At 43.7% G+C, this 25,576-nt stretch overlaps 1 protein-coding gene and 1 pseudogene across 3 annotated transcripts in view; one reads left to right on the top strand and one right to left on the bottom strand.

The window, feature by feature from the left end:
- The window catches only part of PDE8A (phosphodiesterase 8A), a 155,489-nt gene extending 132,713 nt beyond the window's left edge, over positions 1-22,776 (bottom strand). For 2 of the 3 annotated variants that reach the window (XM_028161944.2, XM_057544240.1), the window contains exon 1: positions 21,881-22,776. In XM_028161944.2, coding sequence (XP_028017745.2) covers positions 21,881-22,099 — 219 coding nt within the window. In that variant the 5' untranslated portion in view covers positions 22,100-22,776. The remainder of the gene's footprint in view (positions 1-21,880) is intronic. The other variant, XM_028161942.2, reaches the window with a different exon arrangement.
- LOC114235581 (U5 spliceosomal RNA) lies at positions 11,565-11,654 on the top strand (annotated as a pseudogene).
- Positions 22,777-25,576: the final 2,800 nt, after the last annotated feature.

Consider the following 25,576-nt stretch of genomic DNA (forward strand, 5'->3'; position numbering starts at 1 on the left):
AAATGCTGTCCCAGAGCAGCCTATAGGGACCGCTCCATCTTCTGAGCATGCATGACCTTGACAGTTTGAACCCTTCGTCCCATCTTAGGCTTGTCTTTCTTTTTTTTTTTTAAGTAATAGAATTTCACAAACACAAAAACTTGAGGGCATTTTTTCCAGACACAAGACACTTTCTACAGCAATCACCTACTTCCTTCACAGAGCTCTACCTTCGCCAAAGTTCTTTTGCTATTTCTGCTGATTAAGTTGGGGAGAAAGTCTCAGCAGAGCACTTTCGTGGAAACTGCACAGTCAAAAGTCCAGAGGTCTTTAAGTGCCTGGAAGTGTAAGTAAGTATTTGAAGCATTCAGTCTGTAAAGGCACGGGATAAAGCTAGAGAAGGGGGCAGAAGGCACATCAGGCTGGGCTTTGAGGTCATGGAAAGGGGTCTGAATCTGGCAGTGGGAAGCCACAGAGGGTTTGAAGCAGGGAATGGCATAATCAGGTCTGTATCTGATCACCCTGCACCTCCTCTGAACCTCTCTGCTTGCAGGGTAGCAGATCTCCCAGACGTCTGCATGTGGGATCAGCTTATCTGAGAACCAGAGAAATAAGGTCTGAAGACATGTTTTTCAGAAGAATAGCTTAGGTAGGGTAGAAATTCCAGAAATGTTCCTCATGACGGAGAAATAAGAAGGTAGATCATTTTAGCAACCTGGCTCTAGAGTAGTAGAGAAGGCTAAGAATACTGGGAGCGGGGCAAAGCCCTCATGCCACCAATTAGAAACCACTGACTCCAAAGCAACCTGGTGGGGAAGAGCCAGGGCCCAGAGAAGGTGTCATGCTCGCAGGGCTTTCTAGAGCCTGGCAATGGGACAGGCACGCTGCTCTGATTGGCCAGAGACTGCCCACTGGAAGAACAAGTTCAATTCCTACTAGCCCTGACCAGAGACCCTCTCCAGCCAACCTACGTTATTTTACTCCAGCAGAAAACTGAGCACAGTAAGCAAACTTTACATTGTAGCAAAGCTAGCCTTGTAAACAAGCGAACCCAAACCAGAACTGTGTGATTACCAGAGAGATTCATGTGGGATCTGAAGCTGTCCTACGTTGCAGAAATATTCTTGGCCTCTCAAGACAAACATAGCTTTTGGCACTGAAAACTGTTTTTTGGTTTACAGGCCAGAAAACCACTGCACCCCTGTTTATTTTTCCATTATCAGTATATTCAGCAGCACTGAAAGGATTTAACAGAGCTTCCTTCTCTCCTGACCTACTGGTGAGAAAACACAGTTCTGATCAATAAGCAAAGAGAAACCAGAAAAATCTGTCATGTTTATGGTGCGTGACAGGTATCTTCTCACACCTTCTCTCATACACTCATTTTTTTTTTTTTTTTGGCTGCGTTGGGTCTTTGTTGCTGTGCGCGGTCTTTCTCTAGTTGCAGCAAGTGGGGTCTGCTCTTTGTTGTGGTGCGCGGGCTTCTCACTGTGGTGGCTTCTCTTGCTGTGGAGTACAGGCTCTAGGCACGCAGGCTTCAGTAGTTGTGGCTCGCAGGCTTAGTTGCTCCGCGGCATGTGGGATCTTCCTGGTCTAGGGCTCGAACCAGTGTCCCCTGCATTGGCAGGCAGATTCTTAACCACTGCGCCACCAGGGAAGTCCCCATACGCTCATTTTATATACAAGGAACTGTGGCTCACAGACGAGTTCCATGACTTGCCCCAGCTCACAGCTGAGTAAGTACCAAAGCCAGAATTCAAATCCAAGTCTGATGCTAATTCTCCTGCCCTCTTTGTATCACAGCAATGGTATACTCAGATTTCTGACCAAGCACTGGAGAATCAGGGGTCAGGGAGACACATACAAATAGAGGCAAGCCTATTCCCTAACAAGTGTATCATCCAAAAGGGGAGGCTACATCACTCATCTCACATTACCTGCAAATGCCTAGTGCAGTTCCTAGTGCACAGTAAGCTCTAAATAAATGTGGCTTGAATGAATGAAGGAAGATTTTGCTGTGATCCAATACTTTGTTGTCTAATAAAGAACTAGTGACTATCACGCAAACTTACCAAACCAGAGTTCTCTGTGTAGATGCAAAGTTGATGCGTGAGGGCTTCCCTGGTGGCGCAGTGGTTGAGAATCTGCCTGCCAATGCAGGGGACGTGGGTTCGAGCCCTGGTCTGGGAAGATCTCACATGCCGCGGAGCAACTAGGCCCGTGAGCCACAACTACTAAGCCTGTGCATCTGGAGCCTGTGCTCCACAACAAGAGAGGCCGCGATAGTGAGAGGCCCACGCACCACGATGAAGAGTGGCCCCCGCTTGCCGCAGCGGGAGAGGGCCCTCGCATAGAAACGAAGACCCAATGCAGCCATAAATAAATAAATAAATAAAAATTAAAAAAAAAAAAAGTTGATGCGTGAATTCCTACAATGGGGGAGAAGTGAGACTAGAAGGCCTATAAAACACTTTCTAACTCAGTCTCTGAAAATTAATCTCACTGTAGAGATGACTGTCTAATAGAAGTACTGGGCTTCCCTGGTGGCGCAGTGGTTGAGAGTCTTCCTGCCAATGCAGGGGACACGGGTTCGGGCCCTGGTCTGGGAAGATCCCACATGCTGCGGAGCGGCTGGGCCCGTGAGCCACAATTACTGAGCCTGCGCGTCTGGAGCCTGTGCTCCGCAACAAGAGAGGCCGCGACAGTGACAGGCCAGCGCACCGCGATGAAGAGTGGCCCCCGCTTGCCACAACTAGAGAAAGCCCTCGCACAGAAATGAAGACCCAACACAGCCATAAATAAATAAATAAATAATAGAAGTACTGACTGATTTTTGTCAGTATTAAAAACAAATATATGCTGGCTCATACCGTCGACTATCAGTTACCCCCATAATGGTGTTCTGAGCTTTTGATAATACTGCTGGACCACAGTGCCAGGCCGACCTCATGCCTGCCTTCATCCCAGGCAAGGCTTTATTGCAGCTCACCTCACTTGGAATTTTGGCTTTTCAGGACCCTAGTGTTAGGACCCTTAACACTAGGATAACAAAAAGATATGGTATAAATGCTTCGGGAGGCAAAAGGAACAAGACTTTCTGCTTTTATCTAAAAATGTTAAGGGGGCTTCCCTGGTGGCGCAGTGGTCAAGAATCTGCCTGCCAATGCAGGGGACATGGGCTCGAGCTCTGGTCCAGGAAGATCCCACATGCTGCAGAGCAACTAAGCCCGTGCGCCACAACTACTGAGCCTGTGTGCCACAACTACTGAAGCCCGTGCGCCTAGAGCCTGTGCTCCGCTACAAGAGAAGCCACCGCAATGAGGAGTCCGCACACCGCAAAGAAGAGTAGCCCCCGCTCATCGCAACTAGAGAAAGCCCGCAGGCAGCAACGAAGACCCAACACCAGCCATAAATAAATAAATAAATAAATAAATTCATTTATTTATTTATTTTTTAAAAATAAAAAATAAAAATGTTAGGGCAGTAAAGGAAGCCAGTCAAATATGTAGTGAATGACTACATAAATACTGCATAACTCCAACTCCAAATGTATGGGTTATAAACCTAGAAGAAAAAAATAGGTATCTGTATATGACTTTAAAATGAAAAAAGAACCATTTTGCAATAATCAAGCAACTTCACTAATGATATCCAAATTCTGATACCCAAATTATACCAGAAATTTCAAGTGTTCAATTTATTGCTTCTGATACAATAAAACCGCTAGACAAGAGAATACTTTGCCTTTTCCTCCTCCATAAAATGAGGAGCTTGGGTATGGTAAAGTTAAAAGTCTCATTAAGTAATAAAATTCTAAGAAAATGGAAGATTTCAATATGTAACTTATCTGGCCAAGTTCATAAATAAAAATTTTAAATAAAACATACTGCTTTTTCATTATAGACTGCCCAAAATGTTTTAAAACTTGCTGTAACAGAACTGTTTTTCAATCAAGACTTAAAAATAATAGATTCTCCTTCTAAAAATAAATCCTAAGAAAATGATCACAGATATGCATAAAGACTTAAGTAAGAAGATGTACATGGCAACATTAGTACTGCCATATAAATTATGTTTTGAAGAAATTTTAAAGACATGGGAAAATACAGTTGGCTCTCTGTATCCGCAGATGCAGAACCCTCAGATACGGAGGACCCACTGTACTATACCATTTTATATAAGGGACTGGAGCATCCACAGATTGTGGCATCCACTGGGGGTCCTGGAACCAATCTCCTGGGGATACCAAGGATCGACTATAGCTGCAATTTATTATTAAATTTAAAAGTCAGGATATAATACTATACAAAGTATCCATTTAAAATTTACATTTTAAAATTTTGATTTCACAGATACACACTACTATATATAAAATTATAAACAATAAGGACCCACTGTATAGCACAGGGAACTATATTCAATATCTTGTAATAACCTATAATGGAAAAGAATCTGGAAAAGAATATATATATAACTGAATCACTCTGCTGTACACCTGAAACATTATAAATCAACTATACTTCAATTTTTAAAAATACATTACGGCAAAAACAATTTTTTTAATTTAAAATTTCTTATGCATGCATATTGTCTTAAAACCAAAGGCCAATATCACACCTAAGGGTGAAGAACTGGACACATTTCCATTAAAATCAGGATGAAACAAAGATGCACACTAACACCATTATTATTTAACAATGTTTTGAAACTCCAAAGCAATCCAATAAGAAAACAAAGATTAAGAAGTATTACTGATACTTTTGGAAAGAAAAACCCAAAACCATCAGTCAGCTAATAATGTAAACATTTATCTCAAATCCAAGACACTCTACACTTAAAATTGATCTATTTCACTATAATAAAAAAAGACAATCAACTGAGAAACTATAATGATGTTTATTAAATTCAGCAACATCAATATATTTTATCTAATTGAAATAATTAGTTATAAGATTTAATGCAGAAAAGATTCTGGCTACAACAGAATTATCCTAAAAAGAAATGAGACCCATATGAAAATACATAAAATAAGATAAACAATAAATTCATATTTACAGACAGAAGAATCCTATAAAGCTATAAATTCTCCCCAGATTTAACTCCAATACAAGCAAAATCTCCCCATAATTTGAGGGTAGAACAAAATCATTCTAAAATTAACATGGAAGAATAGACAAGAATGGGTTAAGGAAATTTTTTTTAATGGGGCATAATGAGGAGAAGGATTAACCTTATCAGACACTATTAAAACATATAAAGCTATAAAAAATGAAATCAGTGCAGTAACAGTACAAGCAAGAATAGATAACCAAAAACAGACAATGCAGGGACTTCCCTGGTGGTCCGGTGGTTAAGACTCTGTACTTCCACTGCAGAGGGCATGGGTTCAATCCCTGGTTGGGCAACTAAAGATCCCACATGCCATGTAGCACAGCCAAAAAAAAAAAGACAATGCAAAGATATGATAAAGGTGAAAGTATAAATCAATTGGGAATAAAAATAATTATTCACATAAAAGATGCTGGAATAATAACTAGCTATTTTGGAGAGTTATCTCACATTATATAACTAAAATAAATGTCAAAATTTAAAAACTAGATGTTGGAATTAAATAAACAAAATGAAAAATTCAAAAACATATGAATGAATACTGTATTATATATCTGGATGGATGAGGACTTAAGCTTAAAATAAAGGAAGAAAAAATAAAAATTGTCACTGTAAGAGAAAAACGATACAATTGTAAAATCAAACAAATTAAGATAAAAAACTGAATTATTAAATCTAAGTTGAAAATATATATGAATTGCATAGTTTGGGATTTATTTATGTATGCATGCATGCATGCATGCATGCATGTATTGGGTCTCTGTTGCTGCGCGCAGGCTTTTTCTAGTTGCAGTGCACGGGCTTCTCATTGCGGTGGCTTCTCCTGTTGCGGAGCACGGGCTCTAGGCGCACGGGCTTCAGTAGTTGTGCCTCGCTGGCTCTAGAGCGCAGGCTCAGTAGTTGTGGCACACGGGCTTAGTTGCTCTACAGCATGTGGGATCTTCCCGGACCAGGGCTCGAACCCGTGTCCCCTGCCTTGGCAGGCAGATTCTGCACCACCAGGGAAGTCCCGTAGTTTGGGGTTTTTTAATGTACATATTTTGTAGTTCTATCCAACAAAATGGCTCCCAAACAATGTTATTCTCGGAATAATGAGCACTCCTAGCACGAAGATCGTACTTTCCAACACCATTTCCCACTAAGAGAACCAGGATGCCTTAGAGTAAAAGGCTTATTGCTGGTCTGGGACAAGAAAGGTACAAGTTGAGCCAGGGACAACTGGTTTTTTTTTTAAAGATTAAAAGAATCATGTTAGGGCTTCCCTGGTGGCGCAGTGGTTGAGAATCTGCCTGCCGATGCAGGGGACACGGGTTCAAGCCCTGGTGTGGGAAGACGCCACATGCCTCGGAGCAACTAGGCCCGTGAGCCACAATTGCTGAGCCGGCGCGTCTGGAGCCTGTGCTCCCAACAAGAGAGGCCACGATGGTGAGAGGCCCGCACACCGCGATGAAGAGTGGCCCCCACTTGCCGCAGCTAGAGGAAGCCCTCGCACAGAAACTAGGACCCAACACAGCCATAAATAAATAAATAAATAAATAAAAAAGAGACTGTGCTCAGTACTTTGAAAAAAAAAAAGAATCATGTTAAAAGGATATAGGAGTCAGTTTGAAGGAGCCCCCACTGGCCAAAGGTGTTACAATTCCAGTCTTTAAAAAAGAAAAAAAAAAGAAAGACTATAACAGATCCAAACACATCTAACCAATGAAAATCCGTATGTCCATAATTACATTTTTAAAAAAGCGATATTAAAAAAACCCAACACATTCATTACCATTTGAGGCAGCAACTCCTTTCTATTAAGACTATTAATTAAAGGGAAAAATTAAGCACTTACACTGCCTTTCCAATAGGAACTATATTTTATAGTAATCTAAAAGCTCTAGACCCAACTGATAAAGGAAACGTCTACTTTACAGAAGAACACAAACTACTGCATGGAGAAAAGTAAACTAAATTAGGAAACATCATTCAGTAACCATAATGAGAATTGTTATTGTAGATAAGGATTATCAATTGGTGGGAAGGAGGGAGGGAGGAAGGGAGGGTGGGAGGGTGGGAGGGAGGGAGGAAAGGAGGAAGGGAGGGAGGGAGGGAGGGAGGGAAGAAGGAAGGAAGGAAGGAAGGAAGGAAGGAAGGAAGGAAGGAAGGAAGGAAGGAAGGGCGGGCCTTGGGTGAACAGCTTATGTTGAATTAAATGGAAGGGCGGGCCTTGGGTGAACAGCTTATGGTGAATTAAACATTTGTATAGTGCCAAGAGCCACAAGGTCACTTTCTGGTCATATGAGGAGAACCTAATGGTTCTAGTGGAGGGATCAGATTCTCATCATCTTAACCCAGTGGTCAATCTGAGCATCTATAATTGTGGGTCAATCAGATATCATGTATCTTCTGATGTGATTCGTGAATCACCAACGATATAGTCTAACCCAAAACATTTAATTTTAATCCATTTTGGATACAACTTCTAGTTTACAGGAAATATAGCAGATAGAGGGAAAGCTAAATGACTCCACAGGAAGCAGTAAGATGAATCCAGAAGTTGGGACAAAGTAAGTGGTCAGGTCTCTTTAACACGTCAGTGTGATTTAAAAAGGGGGGCAGGGGCTAGGTTAAAAGCAAGGTAAGGGGGAAAGTAGCAGGGGGGTGTGGTGGTGGTGGGATGAATTGGGAGATTGGGATTGACATATATACACTAATATGTATAAGATAACTAATAAGAACCTGCTGTATAAAAAAATTAATTTAATTTAATTTAAAAATTCAAAAAAAAAGCGAGGTAAGGGTCACAACAAGTAGATGCAATGCAGGAGACGTTTCTGGGATCATAGCAGATATTGGTATGGTATGATATGTGTATTAGATAAGATAAAACAAATTATCGGAAATGGAAATGTGCAGATTATTGGCTGTAAAAAGTCCATTGCAAAACAGTATGTATTTATGGTGGTTCCTCAAAAAATTAAAAATAGAATTACCATATGATCCATCAAGTCCACTCCTGGGTGTATATATCCCCAAAAGAACTGAAAGCAGGAATTCTAAGATATGCACACCTAGGTTCATATGCAGTATTGTTCACAACAACCAAGAGGTGGAAGCAATCAAAGTGTCCATCAATGGATGAATGGATAAACAAAATGTGGTCTATGCATACAATGGAATATTATTCAGCCTTAAAAAGGAATGGAACTCTGATATATGTTACAACATGGATGAAACTTGAAGACATTATATTAAGTGCAATCAGGCAGTGGCAAAAGTACAAGTACTACATGATTCTACTTATATGAGGTACCTAGAGTAGTCAAAAGGGAATGGTGGTTGCCAGGGACTGGGGGAGGAGGGAATAAGGAGTTTAATGGGTATGAAGTTTTAGCTTTGGAAGATGAAAAGGTTCTGGAGATGGATGGTGGTGGTGGTTGCAGAACGATGTGAATGTGCTTAATGCCACTGAACCGAACACTTAAAAATGATTAGAATGGTACATTTTATGTTATGTAAACTTCACAATTTTTAAAAACCCAGTGTGTACAATATAATGTAATTTCAGTGAAAAAATGCAATTGTATAGATAGAGAGATAGATGCAGGGGGGAGACAGGGAGAGACAGAAAGACAGGGAGACAGAAAGGGGGGAGAGAGAAAGGGAGGGAGGGAGGAGAGGGAGAGAGAAAGAATCTGGAAGGATATGTACTAACATGTTATAATAAATGATCTCTAGGTTGTGAAAGCATTTGCTAATTTTCTACACTTTGTATACTGTAATAAAAGAGGATGTTGTATAAAGCAGATGGGAAAAAAACATAAAAGGAAGAGTGCTAGATTTGATTTCATAAAAATATAAAATGTCTACAATTTTTAAAAATTGCCTACTATTTTTAAAGTAATACATCCAATAAAGAGAAAAAGATTTGCAATAAGCACAAGAGATCAAAACTTAATTCCCAAACACATCAAAAAGCTCTCATAAATAAAATTTTTTTAAACTCTAAAACCCAAACAGAGAAATAGGCAACAGACATGAATTCACTGAAGAGGAAGTTCAAGTGTCCAAAACACACGTGGAAAAGAAAAAGTTACAATAAATGAAATAAATTATAATTAAAATACTAATAAAATATCACTCTCCCACAATCAGATTGTTGAAAGCATAACAAGCACTCTCATATGCTCCTGTGATACTAAAACTTGATCACATCTTTCTAGAGGGCAATTTAACAATGCGGATCATGAGCTTTTAAAAGTTAATAGTCACAATACATGAAACATAGATTAATCTCAAAAACGTAATGCTGAGTGAAAGAAGTGTTACATAAAAGAGCACATGCTACATAATTCCACTTATATGAAGTTCTAGAACAGACAAAGCTAATCTATGGTGGGAAAAAAAATTAGAAGGTGGTTGCAGGGATGGCAGGGAGAGACAGCCTGGGAAGGAACATGAGTGAACTTTCTGGAAAGATAATATTATAACCTTGACAGAGGTTTGGATTACACAGATATATGTATGCATCTGTCAAAACTCAGCAAATGCACAATAAATATCTGTGTGTTTCACTGCACGTAAATTTTACCTCAAAAGAAAAATCTAAATACTGGACTCTAATTAATGATATGCATGCTGCAATATTTTAGGAGAAGTGGACTGATGTCTGCAACTACTTTAAAATGCATCAAAGAAAAAGGAGATGGAGATGACAGACAGACAGATATACAGTTGTCCCTTGGTTTCTGCAGGGCATTGGTTCCAAGATTCCCTCAGATACCAAATCCACGGATGCTCAAGTCCCTTATATGAAAGGCACAGAATTTACACATAACCTAAGCACATCCTCTCGTATATGTATACTGTGAATCATCTCTAGATTACTCATAATACCTAATACAATGTAAATGTTATGTAAATTGCTGTAAATACAATGTAAATGCTATGTAAATTGTTATTACAAGGCAAATTCAAGCTTTGCTTTTTGGAACTTTCTGGATTCCCCCCCACACACCCCCATTGGTTGAATCCTCAGATGTAGAACCCATGGATACAGAGGGCTGACCATATATGATAAAGCAAGTACAGTAAAACGCTCCCATAAAATACAGGAGTTTGGGGTGCACAAGGGTTCACTGCAAAATTCCTTCAAGAATGCTATATATTTGAGATTTCTCATAATAACATGTTAGAAATACTAAAAAAAATTAGTCAACAGCCACAAGGCAGTCTTCTGAAGTGCTGGAAATATTGTCTCTTGATTTGGGTGGTCGTTACATGCAGCATATGTGGGTAAAATTTTATCAAGCCATACTCTTTAAGATTTTGTATACTGTGCTAACTGCATTTATATCTCAAAAAAATGTTTTAAATAAACAGCAATCAGAATAGGACTTTAAAGTGTATATAATTAATATACTCAAAAAGATAACGAGTATGCTGTAACAAAACAAAAAAAAACCCATGAATAAGCAGTTATAAAAAGAACACACCATAAATCTTGAACATAGAAACTGTCCAATTAAAAAACTCGAAGGGTGGCTCAGTGGTTAAGAACCCGCCTGCCAATGCAGGGGACACGGGTTCGAGCGCTAGTCCGGGAAGATCCCACATGCGGCGGAGCAACTAAGCCCGTGCGCCACAACTACTGAGCCTGCGCTCTAGAACCTGTGCTCCGCAACAAGAGAAGCCACTGCTCGCCTCAACTACAGAAAAGCCCGCACGCAGCAACAAAGGCTCAGTGCAGCCAAAAATAAAATTTAAAAAAAACAAAAACAAAAACTCAAAGGGCTAGATAGCTGAGTAGACCCTGAGGAATGAATCAATGAGCTAGGAGAGTGAGCTAAAGAACCCTCCCAGACTATAGCACAGAGATGGGAAGTAAAAGAAAACTGAAGAGATATAGAGGACAGATCAAAGATGTGCCTAAATCCGATCATTTGGAGGAATCTGCAGAAGGGAAGGGAGGAAATGGAAGGGGGGACAACATTTGAAGAAATAACAATTAAATGTTTCCTAGAACTAAAAGAATAAAACCATTTAAAAAATAGTTTTTAATTACAGTTATTTAAAGTTATCTACAAGGATGGAAGGAAACATAATACCATTTTATGAGTAGCTATCTCCTGATTGTGCAATTTAAATGATAATGCAATTTAAGGTCCTTTTCTTTCTCAAGTTTTCTAAAATGAACATTACTTTTGTAATGAGAAAAAGTAATAAAAGTTTACTTTTATAAAATAAATCCAGAACCAAGATAAAAGAAAGGCTTTTAAAAATTCCCTAACCTCTCTTTCCTCTGACTTCTACCCTATGCTATTACAGTGAACCTGTTTCTGTAAGCAGTCACCACAAACTTGGGCAAGTCATTTGATCTCTTTAAATTTCTGCTCCTTTTAGGTCTTCAACAGGGAAAATAAAATCCCTCCTTCCTACCTCACAGGAGTTTGGTGAACATCAAATGAGATGATGTATAAAAAATTGCACTCAGTATACTCTGATTTCTCTTCAGATCAAATAAATCTTTCGCCTTTTACTAAAGATTTCCGTGGAGAGAAACAATTCTGAGACTCACAGACATAGAAAACAAACTTACTGTTACCAAAGGGGAAGGGGGGAGGGATATATCAGGAGTTTGGGATTACCAGATACAAACTACTACGTATAAAATAGATCAACAACTAGGTCCTACTGTATATCACAGGGAACTATATTCACTATCTTGTAATAAACTACAATGGAAAAGGATATGAAAAAGAATATATATATGTGTGTATATATATATATATATATATATATATAAATCAGTTTGCTGTATACCAGAAAACACAGCATTGTAAATCAACACAACACTGTAAATCAACTATACTTCAGTTAAAAAAAAAAAAAAAATAGCGCCCAGTCAACTATACAGCACTGTAGAAATTGAGCATGTTATCACAGTCCTTCTAAACCGGTAAACCCCAACCTCTGACTCACCCTCCACTCCCCTCATCCCTCACTCCCCAAATCCAATCCATTCCCTAGCCTGCCAGCTCTTCCTTCCTTCCTTTCCCAAACCACTGCACTACCTAGTTACACCTGGTCATACTTTGTGCCTGAACCACCACAATAGCGCCCTGGGTGATGCCCCGCCTCTAACTTTTCCTTACCCCACCCAGTGCACTTTCCTCCTAAAACTTAATCTTCATAAAATACATTCATCCTGTAACTACAATGCTGAAAATGAAAGTTCTCTCAAGTTTACAGGATGGACTTCAAACTCCTTAACCTGGTTTTCAAGCCTTCCCTCCTATCCCTGGTCAACCTCCTCACTGTTTGTGGAACAAGCCAGCAACCCCCCACCCCATACACACCCTCATTCTCTACCCATCCAGGTCCTCCCAGTCTTCTTAGCCCAGGCCAAACCCCTCCCTCCCTTCCTCCCTCTGCACCTTCTGATCAATCCAGACCAAGCTCCTGCCTGTTCTCTGAACACCCACTCCATCCCTCAGGCGTCATCCTCACTTCCAGGTCAGAGGCCTGCCCCACACTTCCAGAGAGGACTATTTCTGCCCTGAGAGCAGGGCCTCCTGCTTGGCTCCTGTATCTTCTGTACTAGGCACTCAAATTAACCTGCTAATCATTTTAGTCTGTAAAATAAACTTTCTCTGCCTAACTGAATTTTATTGTAATTATTTCTTTAGTTTTCTTTATAGTTTTAATATCTATATCACATATATTCCTATATAACATACTGTTTAGCTATTAAAATTTAAATAAAAAGAATTATACTTTATAAATTCTTCTGTAAGTTCTTTCCTTCAACATTGTTTTTGAGATTGATCTATGTTCATATCTGTACCTATAAGCCATTCATTTTCAAAGCTGAAAAGCATTCCTTTGAATACCACAACTTATTCATCCATTATGCTGCTGAGGGATATTTGGGTTTTATCAAAAAGTTTGCTATTAAAAGCAATGCTCCTATGAACATTCTTATGCATGTTTCAATACACATATGTGTCTCTAGGATTGAAATTGCTAGGTCATAGGGTCACATGTTTAACACTACTTGGTAATGACAATGGTTTTCCAATCGGTTTTGCAACCGATTTATGCTTTTACTTACAGTGTTGAAGAATTCCTCAAAAATACTGTCAGGCTTTTAAGCATTTGCCCATTTGGTGGGTGTAAAATGTTATTTCATTGTGGTTTTAATTTGCATTTCCGCAGTGAGGCTGACATCTTTTCACACATGTATTGGCCATTTGGTTTCCTCTTTGATAAGCTCCCTAAGTCTGCGTATTTTTCAACTGGGCTGTCCTCTTCTTATCTACTGTAAGAGTTCTATATTTATTCTGGATACCAATCCTTCATTGGTGTTATATGTTGCAAATATCTTCTTCCAGTTTATGGTTTCCTTCCTTTTCACTCTTTTGATGAGAAGTTCTTTATTTTAACTTAGTTGAATTTATTAACCCTTTCCTTTATGGTAAATGCTTTGTGTAACTTGTTTAATAAGTCCTTCCCTACCTAGAGATCATGAAAATATTTATATTTCCTTTTAATAAAAAAGTGTTAGGGGCTTCCCTGGTGGCACAGTGGTTGAGAATCTGCCTGCCAATGCAGGGGACAAGGGTTCGAGCCCTGGTCTGGGAAGATCCTACATGCCGCGGAGCAACTGGGCCCGTGAGCCACAACTACTGAGCCTGCGCGTCTGGAGACCGTGCTCCGCGACGAGAGGCCGCGACAGTGAGAGGCCCGCGCACCCCGATGAAGAGTGGCCCCAGCTCGCCGCAACTGGAGAAAGCCCTCGCGCAGAAACGAAGACCCAAAACACAGCCAAAAATAAATAAATAAATAAATAAGTGTTAAAATAAAAACTTCAAAAAGTTATATAAACAATCAATTAGCACATGAAAACATACTCAAAATTATTAGCCATCAAGGAAATGCAAATCAAAACCACAAGGAGATACCACTACACACCCACCAGAATGGCTAAAATTAAAAAACTGATAACACCAAACGGTGGCAAGGACGTGGACCAACGGAATTTTTATTATATACTGTTAGCAGGAGTGTGGAATTGTATAACCCTGGAGAAAGGTCAAGCTGTTTCTTAAAATGCTAAATATAACAGCTATCCTATGACCCAGCAATTCTACTTCTTGGTAGTTACCCAAGAAAAATGAAAGCATATGCCCACATTATAATTTATACTAGAATATTCATAGCAGCTGTATTTTTAATAGCCAAAAATTAAAAGTGGCCCTACCATCCCTCAACAAGAAAATGAATAAGTGAATTGTGATCTAGTCACACAACAGAATACTACTCAGCAAGAAAAAAGAGCAACATAGATGAATCTCAAAAATACTACGCTGAATGAAAAAAGCCTTACACAAAAGAATACATTCTTTAAGATTCTATTTATATGAAACCTAGAACAGGCAAAAATAATTTACAATGGAAAAAAAAACTGTGGTTGTTAGTGGGTGGGGTTAGGAATGGAAGAGGAACACAGAGAACTATTCTGTATCCTGACAGAGATTTGCATTACACGAGCATACACATTTGTAAAAAAAAAAAAAAAAAAAAAGGAAACAAATATTTTAATTCTAGGTGATATGCATACTGAAGTGTTCAGGAGTCACGTATACTGATGTGTGGAACTTACTTGGAAATGATTCCAAAAATAAAATGGATTTCTGGGTGGATAAAGGGATAGAGAGAAGTGGTAAAGCAAATAAAGGAAAGTGTTAACAGCAGAATCTAGGTGGTAGGTATACACGCGGTAATTCTTTCAACTTTGCTGTATGTTTGAAAATTTTCACAATAAAATATTAGGGAAAAGACAAAAATATATTTTAAAAAGGAAGAGATGTGCTTTAAAAAAATAAGCAGATAGGGACTTCCCTGGTGGTCCAGTGGTTAAGACTTTGCCTTCCAAAGCAAGGGGTGTGGGTTCGATCCCTGGTCGGGGAGCTAAGATCCCACCATGCCTCACAGTCAAAAAACCAAAACATAAAACAGAAGCGATGTTGCAATAAATTCAATAAAGACTTTAAAAATGGTCCACATCAAAAAAATAAATCTTCAACAAAATTATCAAAAAAAAAAAAAAAAGCAGGTATATTTGAGCAAAGTTTGCCTTTGAAAAAGGTAATTGAAAGAAAAAGATCAATCCTTACAGGTACTGGTGCTTTGGAGTTTACAAAACACTTTCACACAGATTATTTTAAGTGATCCTCACCAAAACCCAGGTATTCTAGTCTCATTTTATGCTTGAGAAAACTTAGGATCAGAACTTGCCAAATATTACACAGCTGGTACCTCACAGTGCTGGACTTAAAAACAAACACCTCTGGCACCTCCACCTCCGTTCTTTCAAATACACCTCACTAGGGACCTGCCGGCAACCGCAAACATTTGAAGACCACGTGGTAACTGCTGATGATGTGACACCAGCCCTTTGCTTGTCCCATGAGCAGAGTGACAAGGCTGAAGCAGCTGTTGTACTTACACTAGCAGGACATGAAAGGGAGAGGCACGCAGACAGTAAATGAGCATGAACTCAACAGATCGAAGGTGTGTTTCCAACCCACACAGAATAAAAGAACTGGCAAGCCCCCCTCGCTGAGTTCTTTGAGGCCATGCCCAAAGTCTGCGGAAATCTGTGATATCCTTCCTGTCTATATAGATGGGCAAACTGCATATGAGGCCTGTAGCTAAGAAACTACAACACAAAACTTGTCAAAACAGCTCTCTGACAAGATATTCCACCACTCTTCTTACCAGAGCAGAACAAAAGTAGAACAGAAGGACGAGATCCAGGAACACTGCTCAACCCTGACACGGCCAAAATGAGAGGCAAAAGCTTTACTAATCACTCCACAGATTAATCACTGGCTTCAGGGTATTTTGGCTTTTTGTTAAAACATATAACAACACACCCCAATAATTTTGGTTAAATTTAAACAGGTGAGATAGACCCACGGAATATGAATAAAAGCCCTTTCAGCCTTAGAGACTGGTGTATTTATCCAAACATTTACTTAGTGTGCCAAACACTTGGGGAACTGTAATGAAACTAGGGCACAGTCCTTGCCCTCAAGTGGCCTAGAATCCAGCCGGAGGCTCAAAAGAGAAAACCGAGCCCACAAGGGCTATAGGAGAAAGTCCCAAGAGCAGAGGAAAGAGTGCAAGTATAACCAGGGCCTCAAGAAAGATTTCAGCTGGGCCTAAGTCTGGGAGGATATGTATGTGCAGAACTGTGGGCAGAAGAAGGGGGCGAGGGGCTGCACTCCAGGCTGGCTCCTACGGAGGTCCTGGCTAAGGAAGGCTACCTGCAGCCTGAGCACGAGGGAGAGGAAAAAGTACCCCTGAGGGATGCCTGCCAACTCATTTTAGAGAGTGAAGAGGACAGATCAGAGGGCCTCACAAAATGCCTGACTTGAGGAATTAACTGGGACAGGGCTGAATATGGCTGTGACTTCCACAAACATGGGAACCTAAGGTAGGGCTGGAACCAACTGCCCCAGTAAGTCAAGACTCAACAAAATCTTAATAACACAGATTCAGGATGCCTGCTTAAAACCCAGGTGGACCTGCGATGTCTGTCGCCTAGCAGAAGGCCACAGAATGGTAGATGTAATAGAGACAGGTGGTTCTCAGAGCACCAAGCCAGGAGATAAGCACCAGGAACAATGGCTTTGAATCCCAGCCTAACTGTATGGCCTTGGGTGAGTTTCTAACCTCTGGCGCCTATCCGCAAAAGGGAAATGACACTAGCCACCTCACGGGGTTGAAATGAGAGAACATCTGAAAGGCATCCAGCACAGTGCCTACCACGTAGGAGGCATCAAGGAAAGGGGGATATTACTCCTATGAACAGTCTGCTGTCTAAGAACTTCAGAGTCCAATGCCGCCTACCATCCCACTGTGTTGAGAAACCAGGCTGAAGCCACTGTCTTTGGATACGACCAAGGGCTTACTCATGTCCTAAGCAACTTCTCCCTCTGTTCTTTGATTTCTTTTTATGTTAATTTTTTAAAATACTCTGCCCATTAAGGCATTTTAGGTTATTCTGAGATGTCTGCCTCACCCTGTGGCCTCACATCACAAACCTTCCCCTTCTGAAGAACCCAATCCAAACAGGCAAGCCGTCCAAGGGAAAACCAGTGTCATAAGCCACTTCACAGGGAACATTTGTGCCAGAAGGGACCACAGGCCCCATCCCAACACTCACTTCAGCAAGGACAGGGCCAAGGCCAGCCTAGGGCAGGTCTCAGCTGATACAGCTGTGACATTCATAACATCACTCTTAAGAACCAAACTTAAAGTTATGGTGGTAATGATATTAAGCACTAAAAAACACATATAATACAAAGCATTTTATGTATATAATAGGCATTCAAGAAAAAATTTAAAAGCAGTTATCTTTATAGCTAGGCCTGGCAAGATAATGAGATTCTATACACCAAAAGGCATTAGAACACAATGATGACAGAACTCACAGCCCATGAGCTCAAGATAAAATTATAGTCACTATTTCAGGAACAGAAAGTTGGGTCTCGGGGCTTCCCTGGTGGCGCAGTGGTTGAGAATCTGCCTGCTAATGCAGGGGACACGGGTTCGAGCCCTGGTCTGGGAAGATCCCACATGCCGCGGAGCAAGTAGGCCCGTGAGCCACAACTACTGAGGCTGCGCGTCTGGAGCTTGTGCTCCACAACAAGAGAGGCCGCGATAGTGAGAGGCTCGCGCACCGCAATGAAGAGTGGCCCCAGCTCGCCGCAACTAGAGGAAGCCCTCGCACAGAAACGAAGACCCAACACAGCCAAAAAAATAAATAAATAAAAAATAATTAAAGGTGCTAATTTAAAAAAAAAAAAAAAAAAGAAAGTTGGGTCTCATTTTCTCAACCACACTTTCACAGGGAAACTTTCAGTAACTCCAGATAATCTACCAAGGGCCGGTGACCCCTAGTTGCAGGGGTGGGGGGGTCACTCAGGTCACACACAAAGAAAAATTCACTTTCTTTTAGGAAAATATAAAAATTTGATTAATCCAAGCTGTATGTTAAGAGCAGGCAACAAATTTTATTCCATAGCTGGAAACACCAAGAAACCACTAAACTTTGGTAGACTAGGGTGGGTAATTTCACCAGTTTTGTGGAGGATGGTGGGCTGGCAGGGAAAAGGAGGGAGGAAGACTAGGAAAAAGGGGAAGGTGGTGAAAAATAAGGGAAAACTAGGTGGGGGGGAAAAATGACACAAGCAAATACTAGAGATAGACAAATGGAGAATCGGTCTGAGAGCTGAAGGCAGTAACCCCTGGTTAGAGGTTAGCATGTGGCCACGCCATCATCTGTCACCTGTTGTGTTCTGCCCACCCAGCTGCACTAATCCTTAAATCTCTACAGGGAAATCTACTAGACTCACCAGGGTGGAAATATATTATTCCCTGAGCACAAATGCTCAGGAGCATTACCAGAGACTTCCAAAAACCAAATCTAAATTCTACAGCCTCCACTCTAGTTAAAACTGGTTTCTATTTCTCCTTTATATGGGCTGGCTGGATTTTCCACTTCTACAGCCTAGTCCACACAATTCTCCAATTCAACCAATGTCTGTGGAAGGCCTACTGTGTGGGGGGACACAGCAGGGAACAAAACAGACGTGACTGCCCCTCACAGAGCTGATCAGTGACACACGATGGGGAGGGCATCCATCTTTAGCAGTGCACTGGGTGTTTGCAAAAACGGAGGGAGGGTGAGCGTAGGGTCTACTCACACAAGTCTTTCAAGGGCAACTGAAAGTCCTAGCTAAGGAAAGGGAAAACGGAGTAAATCTAAAGACTGACAAGAAAATGTTAAATGTTACAGCTAAAGTGCACCCTGATACAAAACAAAACTCTAAGTGTTCAAACTGAACACAGCATTCATTATCCGTAACCACATAGACTATAACTCCTGAAATGGATAAACAGCCAGAGTATTTTTGGTAATACTTAAATAAGTTCATAAAGATGACCCAGCCTAATGTATTACAAGATCCTAAAGTACCTTTGGAATCATTAAGAAGCAGATTATGTTTACTGAGTTTTACTGTTAAGTATATTTCTTGTACTTTGAATATCGGTATCTCATGTTAGGAATCGTGTCTTAACATGTGGCCTGTCTAAGATATACCTCAACAAATGGGCTCCATAATCAAACACGTTTGGGAAATGTTGCACACTCTAAACACCACTTGGAGATTCAGAGTGTATTTTAGGAAATTAAGCTTTCTGACAAATCCTGTATGAAAGAAATCTGCCAAATTTAGTCTGAGCCAGTATTTCCCAAACTAATTTGACCATAGACACTTTATTCATTTAATACTTATTAACAGACCACAAATTGCTTCATGGAACACATGTGGGATACGCTACAGGTGTAGGGGATGATTAATCCGAAAATGCAATTGATTATCAATCTCCCAAGCATTCTGATGAACTGGTGTTTACTATATGCTATAGAAATACAAAAACTTCCCCAATGAATTTCTGACTGGAATTCACTCAACAATAAGCTGACTTACTATATTTTTAAGAAAAAATATTTATAATGAACTAAAATTGGATCTTGATATGTTAATATAAAGGAATTCAAATTCATCATATAATAATTTTACTTTGCTAAATTGCTGAAAGCTTATCTTCTCTAAACATGGGTTTTTAAATTTCCAGAGTATACTGAATATCTTAATTTCAAAAGATTCATTTCCTTAAAGAAAAAATACTGAACTAAAAAAATGCTGATATTTACCTCTGCCTATTACCTGATATGCCTAATTACAAATATCTGTAACTGAGATGTGGTATCAACATATATAGTTCATGAATAACAAGCATGGGACTATTATTTCTATGGTTGTGGGGTTATTTATAATTTGACTCCTCCTCCTGAAAAACCTAACCTTAAAGCCTACATTGGAGGTTTTATGGAATCCAATTCCAGTGACTGAAAAACTTTCATCATTCAGTTAACAACAAAAATAAAACTCAACAAACATTTATTTAGCACCTACCATATGCATGCCAGTGGATTAAGCACTGTAATGATGAATGTATTTTTCTGGACCCCAACTCAAGACAATGGTCTGACAATGGGCAGAATACTTGAGACTCTTAGAAACTCAGGGGACCTCTAGGCAATGTGGATGGCAGAAGAGCAAGCTGCTACACTGGAAATGCTTACAAGACACCTGGGTGAATTCAGGACAACTGCCCCAAAAAGGCCAATAAGGCACAAGGGCCTCTTTCTTAAAAAGCTACGTTAGTGACTAAAAGTTTAATATTACTTAATGCAAGATAACCAATATCAGATTTGGGTCAAAAACTTGAAAGCTGTTATAGCTTCCATATTCAACTTCACCTGTGACGTCTCTTTTTTTTTTTTTTTTTTTAAAGCCAGTTAGGTAGCTTAACGTACAAGCATTACAGTGACATTAAGAGCAGCTTAGGTTAATAGTTTAAAACTATCACAGGTTTCTACAAAGACTCTGTAAGAGAAGGAATCCAAATCTGATCATCAGAATGAATTTGAATTTTCAGATAGCGCAAGACAGGGGGAGAAATCACTTCATCTATGTTATGCAACGCTGAAAAAGACTTTTCACTTTTATAGAAAAGGCATGATGACTGCTAGAAATTTAAGACAGAAAGTGAACCAATTTGTATCCCTCTAATTTGGGAGGTCTAGCAGTACTCAATAAGCAAGAAAATCAAGACAGTTTCGCAAATGACTCTTTTAAGCAGCAACGAGAGGGATGATCCTCAACAATCTGCAGCCATACATACAGGAATATTTTCCCCTAGTTTAATAACACGTAAACAAACGCGTGAATTCCAGCTCTAAAATTTCAAGTCAGAGAACCCGAAAGCTGCTGCAGTCTGTCCTCATGAACACTTTTTTCCTTTTTTTAAAAAGGAAAAATACCTTCCCTTTAGAAAACCTTAACAAAGACTAAGCCCAGAAACTCTGACAAAACATAGCCAAGGCAATAGGCGCTGGAGAAGACACGCAATTTAAAAACACAGTCACAAACTGTCCCAGTAAGACTGCTTAATAAAAATTTAACTTTGTTCTGCTGAATGCTTCAAAAATCGCGTTTCTGATACTATTTTCTAATTACATATGCTTCAAGTACAACATGCATGCTAATAAACGTGAACCTCAAATACATGTGCAGTGAAGCAAAGCTGATGTTCCAGATTACATTTTAATAGTCCCAAAGAAAATGGAAAACTGCAACTGCATGCTTGTGCAAAGCTGACACAGGGAAAACGCAACACGATGGTAGGGTCCAGTACCCCGGCTTCACAGTGCTAGCCGACCTTCCCTTTCCACCACGAGAACCAAAAGAACAAAGTTCACACTGATTTAACGTTCAGGGTCCCGCCGGACTATCCTGGGGGGGTTCCTCTGTACCCGATGTTTGGTAGGTAATGGATTCAAGCGCCTGGGTCAAGTTCACAGCGGTCCCTCCTGCTCGACACGTCGGGTCGGATGTGTCCCAGGAACCGACGCCACGGCTCCGAAAGCGTCCTAAGCACAACTCTACCAAGCACGGTCCCCAGGACCACGGTTGGTACGCCTCCGGTCGCTGCCCTGGCAAGACGGTCCGGTGGCGTCCGTCAAAGTCATCCAAAGCCGGGCGACAGGGCACCGCGAGCCGGGAGGGAGCCCCACCCGTCCCTGAGGGAAAGCCGCCGCGCCGCGGGGCCCGAATTTCACCGCGGACCGCAGCCTTGGAGGCCCCGCCCGCCCGGCACCCCTTACCGTATTGCCGTTGCCGCTGCCGCTGCCGCCGCTTGGCTCGGACTCCACGAGGCTGGAGCCGCAGGACCGGGCCGAGGCGGCCGTCGTCTGGCCGGGTGGGAGGCGCGGCCCGCCGGGCTGCAACGGCGGCGCCGTGGGGCCCGGCGCGTCCTCGGCCTCGTTGCCGCCGTGGTACACCTCCCGGCTCTCGGAAGCGTGGATGCTCGGGGCACAACCCATGTTGGCGGCGGCGTCGCCGACACGCTGGCGGGCAGCCGCGAAACGGTCAGTAAACGGCCAGCCCGGCGCCTCGCGGACGCCTGGGCGGGCGGGCTGGCGGGCGGCGGCGAGCGCGGGTCTCGCGCCAGGAAGTGCGGCCGCCCCTTTTTATCGCGGTGCGGGCGCAGCGGCTGCAGCGGTGGGGAGGGGGCGGTGGGGCGGGCAGCGCACCGCGGCCGCTCCTCCGAACATACCCTTCCTGAAGCGGGAGCCGCTGGCCGCCTCCCTCACATCGCCGTGCTCGCCTCGGTCGCGCCGCGCTTCCGGGGAATTTCGGGGGAGGAGATTTGAGCTCTCTCGACCCGAGAGCAGGCGAGTCCTGAGGAAGACCCCCGAGGAAGGTGAGCTCCCTGCTGCGCCCGCTCACGGCCCCGTTCCCGCTCCGCGGCGCTACAGCCGCCGACTCTCGAGGCTCGGGCAGCCACGCCGCTCCGCCTGCCGCCCCGCGAATAAATGCTCCTGGTCCGAGGGCTGGTGGCAGAGAAAGCTAGCCTAGATCTCTCGCCGTTGAGGGGTAGGGGCCGGAGGAAGCCGGTCGGGGCGGCGAGGCCGCGTCCGCCCGGGTAGGAAAGGACAGACCTCGGCTCCAGTCGGATCTGAAGCCGTGCCGTCGAGAAGCGCTGAAGCGGCGGCGCTCACCCGAGAGCTGCGGGCGGAGCGGCTCCGGCTCCGGCTCCGTTTCCCGGGCCGGGTCTTCCCGGCAGCACGCCGCGCCCAGCCCCCAGCGGTGACCTCCAGCGGGTGCTGGCGTCAATGCAAAGCAGCTGGGGCGCCCGCCACCTCCTCCCGGCCCCTCCCACCACTGAGCATGCGCGGACACGACGGGAGGGGCGCGCTGCCCGGCTTGGGGAGAAAGACTTGCCCAAGGCCACACACAGCCACCCCGGGCCTGTGGGTTCTAACCTCGGGCCTGCGGCCACCAAAACCCAGACCAATGGGTTCGAATCCCGGCTCCGTAACCTAGCAGCTGCATGACTAATAGATAGAGATAACGGTCACTATCTCTGAGCCATTAAAGAGGCCGGTGGAAGGACCGCTGTTTCGGGTAGCCCCAGGCAGGTGGGGTCCGGGCGTCATTGTCGGGGGCCGCACTCCTTGTGCGTTCCCTCTCGCGCCAAGACCTGGAGCACCATGCCCGCCTACACAGGCGACTGGGAGGCTGTGATGCTGGGATGCTAAGAAGCTACATTTAGGGGCAAGCTGGGGACGCCGTCCTACTCTCCTATTAACCAAAGGACGGGGCGCCCGAGACCCCAAAGGCTCCTTGCTTGCGGGAGCAGAACCAGGCGTCCGCCGTGCCGGGCGAGGCCTGTGATGACGCGAGACGCGTTGGCAGAACTACACCCCACACATATCGCCAGCGGCTCGCTGTGTGACCTTGAGCGAATCACTTAGCCTCTCTGTGCCTGGGTCTCCTCCCACGATCAGCTAGAGGTTGGCACTCCTGGGCGTCCATCAAGTACCCCGGAGCAGCCCACCTCGGACCCGCCCTTTCTCCCGCCCTCCCGGCGCTCCCGGTCAGCCGAGACCCCGGCGCGACGGATCTCTTTCCTCTCCCGCCGTCTACACCTTTCCTAGCGCGGCCCTGGAACGACCCTGAGGTGCTGCGGCTCCCGCCTGCGGCCCGGCTACTGTAAAGACCCGGACGCGTGCTCCGGGCTGGAGTCCCTGCTGCGTCGCTGAGACTGCCGCACGGGCTCAGGCGGCGGGTTCCCTGCGGCGGCTCGGGCTTCAAGAGGAGCCTAAGATCCACAGCCCTGGCGCCCCTCGAGCCGGGATATTCCGGGACGGAGGTGCGCACCGGGCAGTTTCCCAAGGGCGGCAGAGCTGAAAGGCCGGGTAACCCGAGGGCAGTTTTGTACTATTGGCCCTCTTTACTAGCCGAGTGGGCCCAAACCACTGGCACGTGACTTACATTATCAAGTTTAAGCACATTTAACAATAATTTTATGTGTGCCTCCCTGCGTTATAAAAGTACCAGCGGCTCAAAGAACATGTCTTGAAAGACACAGAAAAAGATTTTTACCATCAATTGTAGTGTTTCCTGCCTCTGTTTTGCTGGTTTTCGAACGTAATTTTTCCAGGCAGAATCTGCACTCTTCTAAATAAAGAGTAATTGGTGAAGAAAACGCTTTGAACCGTCAGAGTGCTTGAAAGTCTATCTCAGGCCCTCTGTCCTCCCCTCCCCGCCTCACTGAGAAGCCCAGCCTTGATGACTCCTGGCACTGACCTTGCCTCCTCCAGGGGCTTCAGGCTGCCCTCTTGGCTCCCCTTCGCAGGCAGGACCTCGGTGTCCTGGGATCACCCTGGAAATCCTTGAGCCCTGCTCTAATTCGGGGTGGGGACCCTTATCCCCAGCCCCGCCTCGCTGGCCTCCTGCGCTGCCCTTTGCTGTCCTGAGCTGGACTCTTGCCCTCTCTGTTGCCAGAGAACTGTTGGATAGCAGCGTTAACTGATTTCCAGCTCTGCAACTTGGAGACCCTAGACTTAGAAAGCTAAGGCTAAGAACAAAGCAGGAGCAGACAGGAACGGTAGGAGTCGTCCACCCACTTCTGGGGTCACAAGGAACAACCGCCCACTCACTTTCATCCATACTCTGGAACTCAGCCTGGGACACTCCAGGAAGTCACAATCTCTCCCCGCCACCCCCCATCTCAGCTTCAACTGCCTAACATCAGTTCCACCCCACCCCTCCTTCCCTGGCCATAATCTGCACCTTGAGGTCCCTGAACACTTCTCTACCCAGTTTCCCCAGACCTCAGTAACAGGGGAAGCAAAAGGGGTCACAATGACAGAACTAACCCAAACCTCACTGGCATGTGCCACCCACTGGCTCACCCAGGACTCCTGAGCCCCTATGAAGAATCCCACCCTGTGGGGTATGCAGGGAGCTCACGAACAATCCCACTCCTGCTGCAGGAGAGGCACCCCAGCCAGGGGGGTACCTGGAAGTTCCATGGCACGCAGGAGAACGTACTCCCCCACCACCCCGAATCCATTCCCCCAAGCAGAGTTGCTTGACGCCCGCCAGGCTCAGAATTGCAGTTGAAGGTCAACTTCAATTTGGGGTTTTCTTTAAGATTTTTTTTTTTTAATGTGGACCATTTTTAAAGTCTTTATTGAATTTGTTACAATATTGCTTCTGTTTTGTGCTTTGGCTCCTTGGCCAGAGGCAAGTGGGATCCCAGCTCCCCAACCAGGGATCCAACCGGCACCCCACCCCACCCCCATAGCCCTGCACTGGAAGGCGAAGTCTCAACCACTGGACCGCCAGGGAAGTCCCCTCGCCCAGCTCTTATTCTGAGGTCTCAGGCATGAGGTCAGTGGGGCCGGGAAAGAAGTCACCCTAGGGACAGAGGCCAGCCTGGGCCCCCACCCACCCACTAGCACAGGCCATTCCCAGGAGACTCCTCAGTCCTCATGGCCGCTCCACCAGTT

Source organism: Balaenoptera acutorostrata, chromosome 3 (assembly GCF_949987535.1).
Source record: "Balaenoptera acutorostrata chromosome 3, mBalAcu1.1, whole genome shotgun sequence".
In the NCBI taxonomy this organism is placed as follows: Eukaryota; Metazoa; Chordata; class Mammalia; order Artiodactyla; family Balaenopteridae; genus Balaenoptera; species Balaenoptera acutorostrata.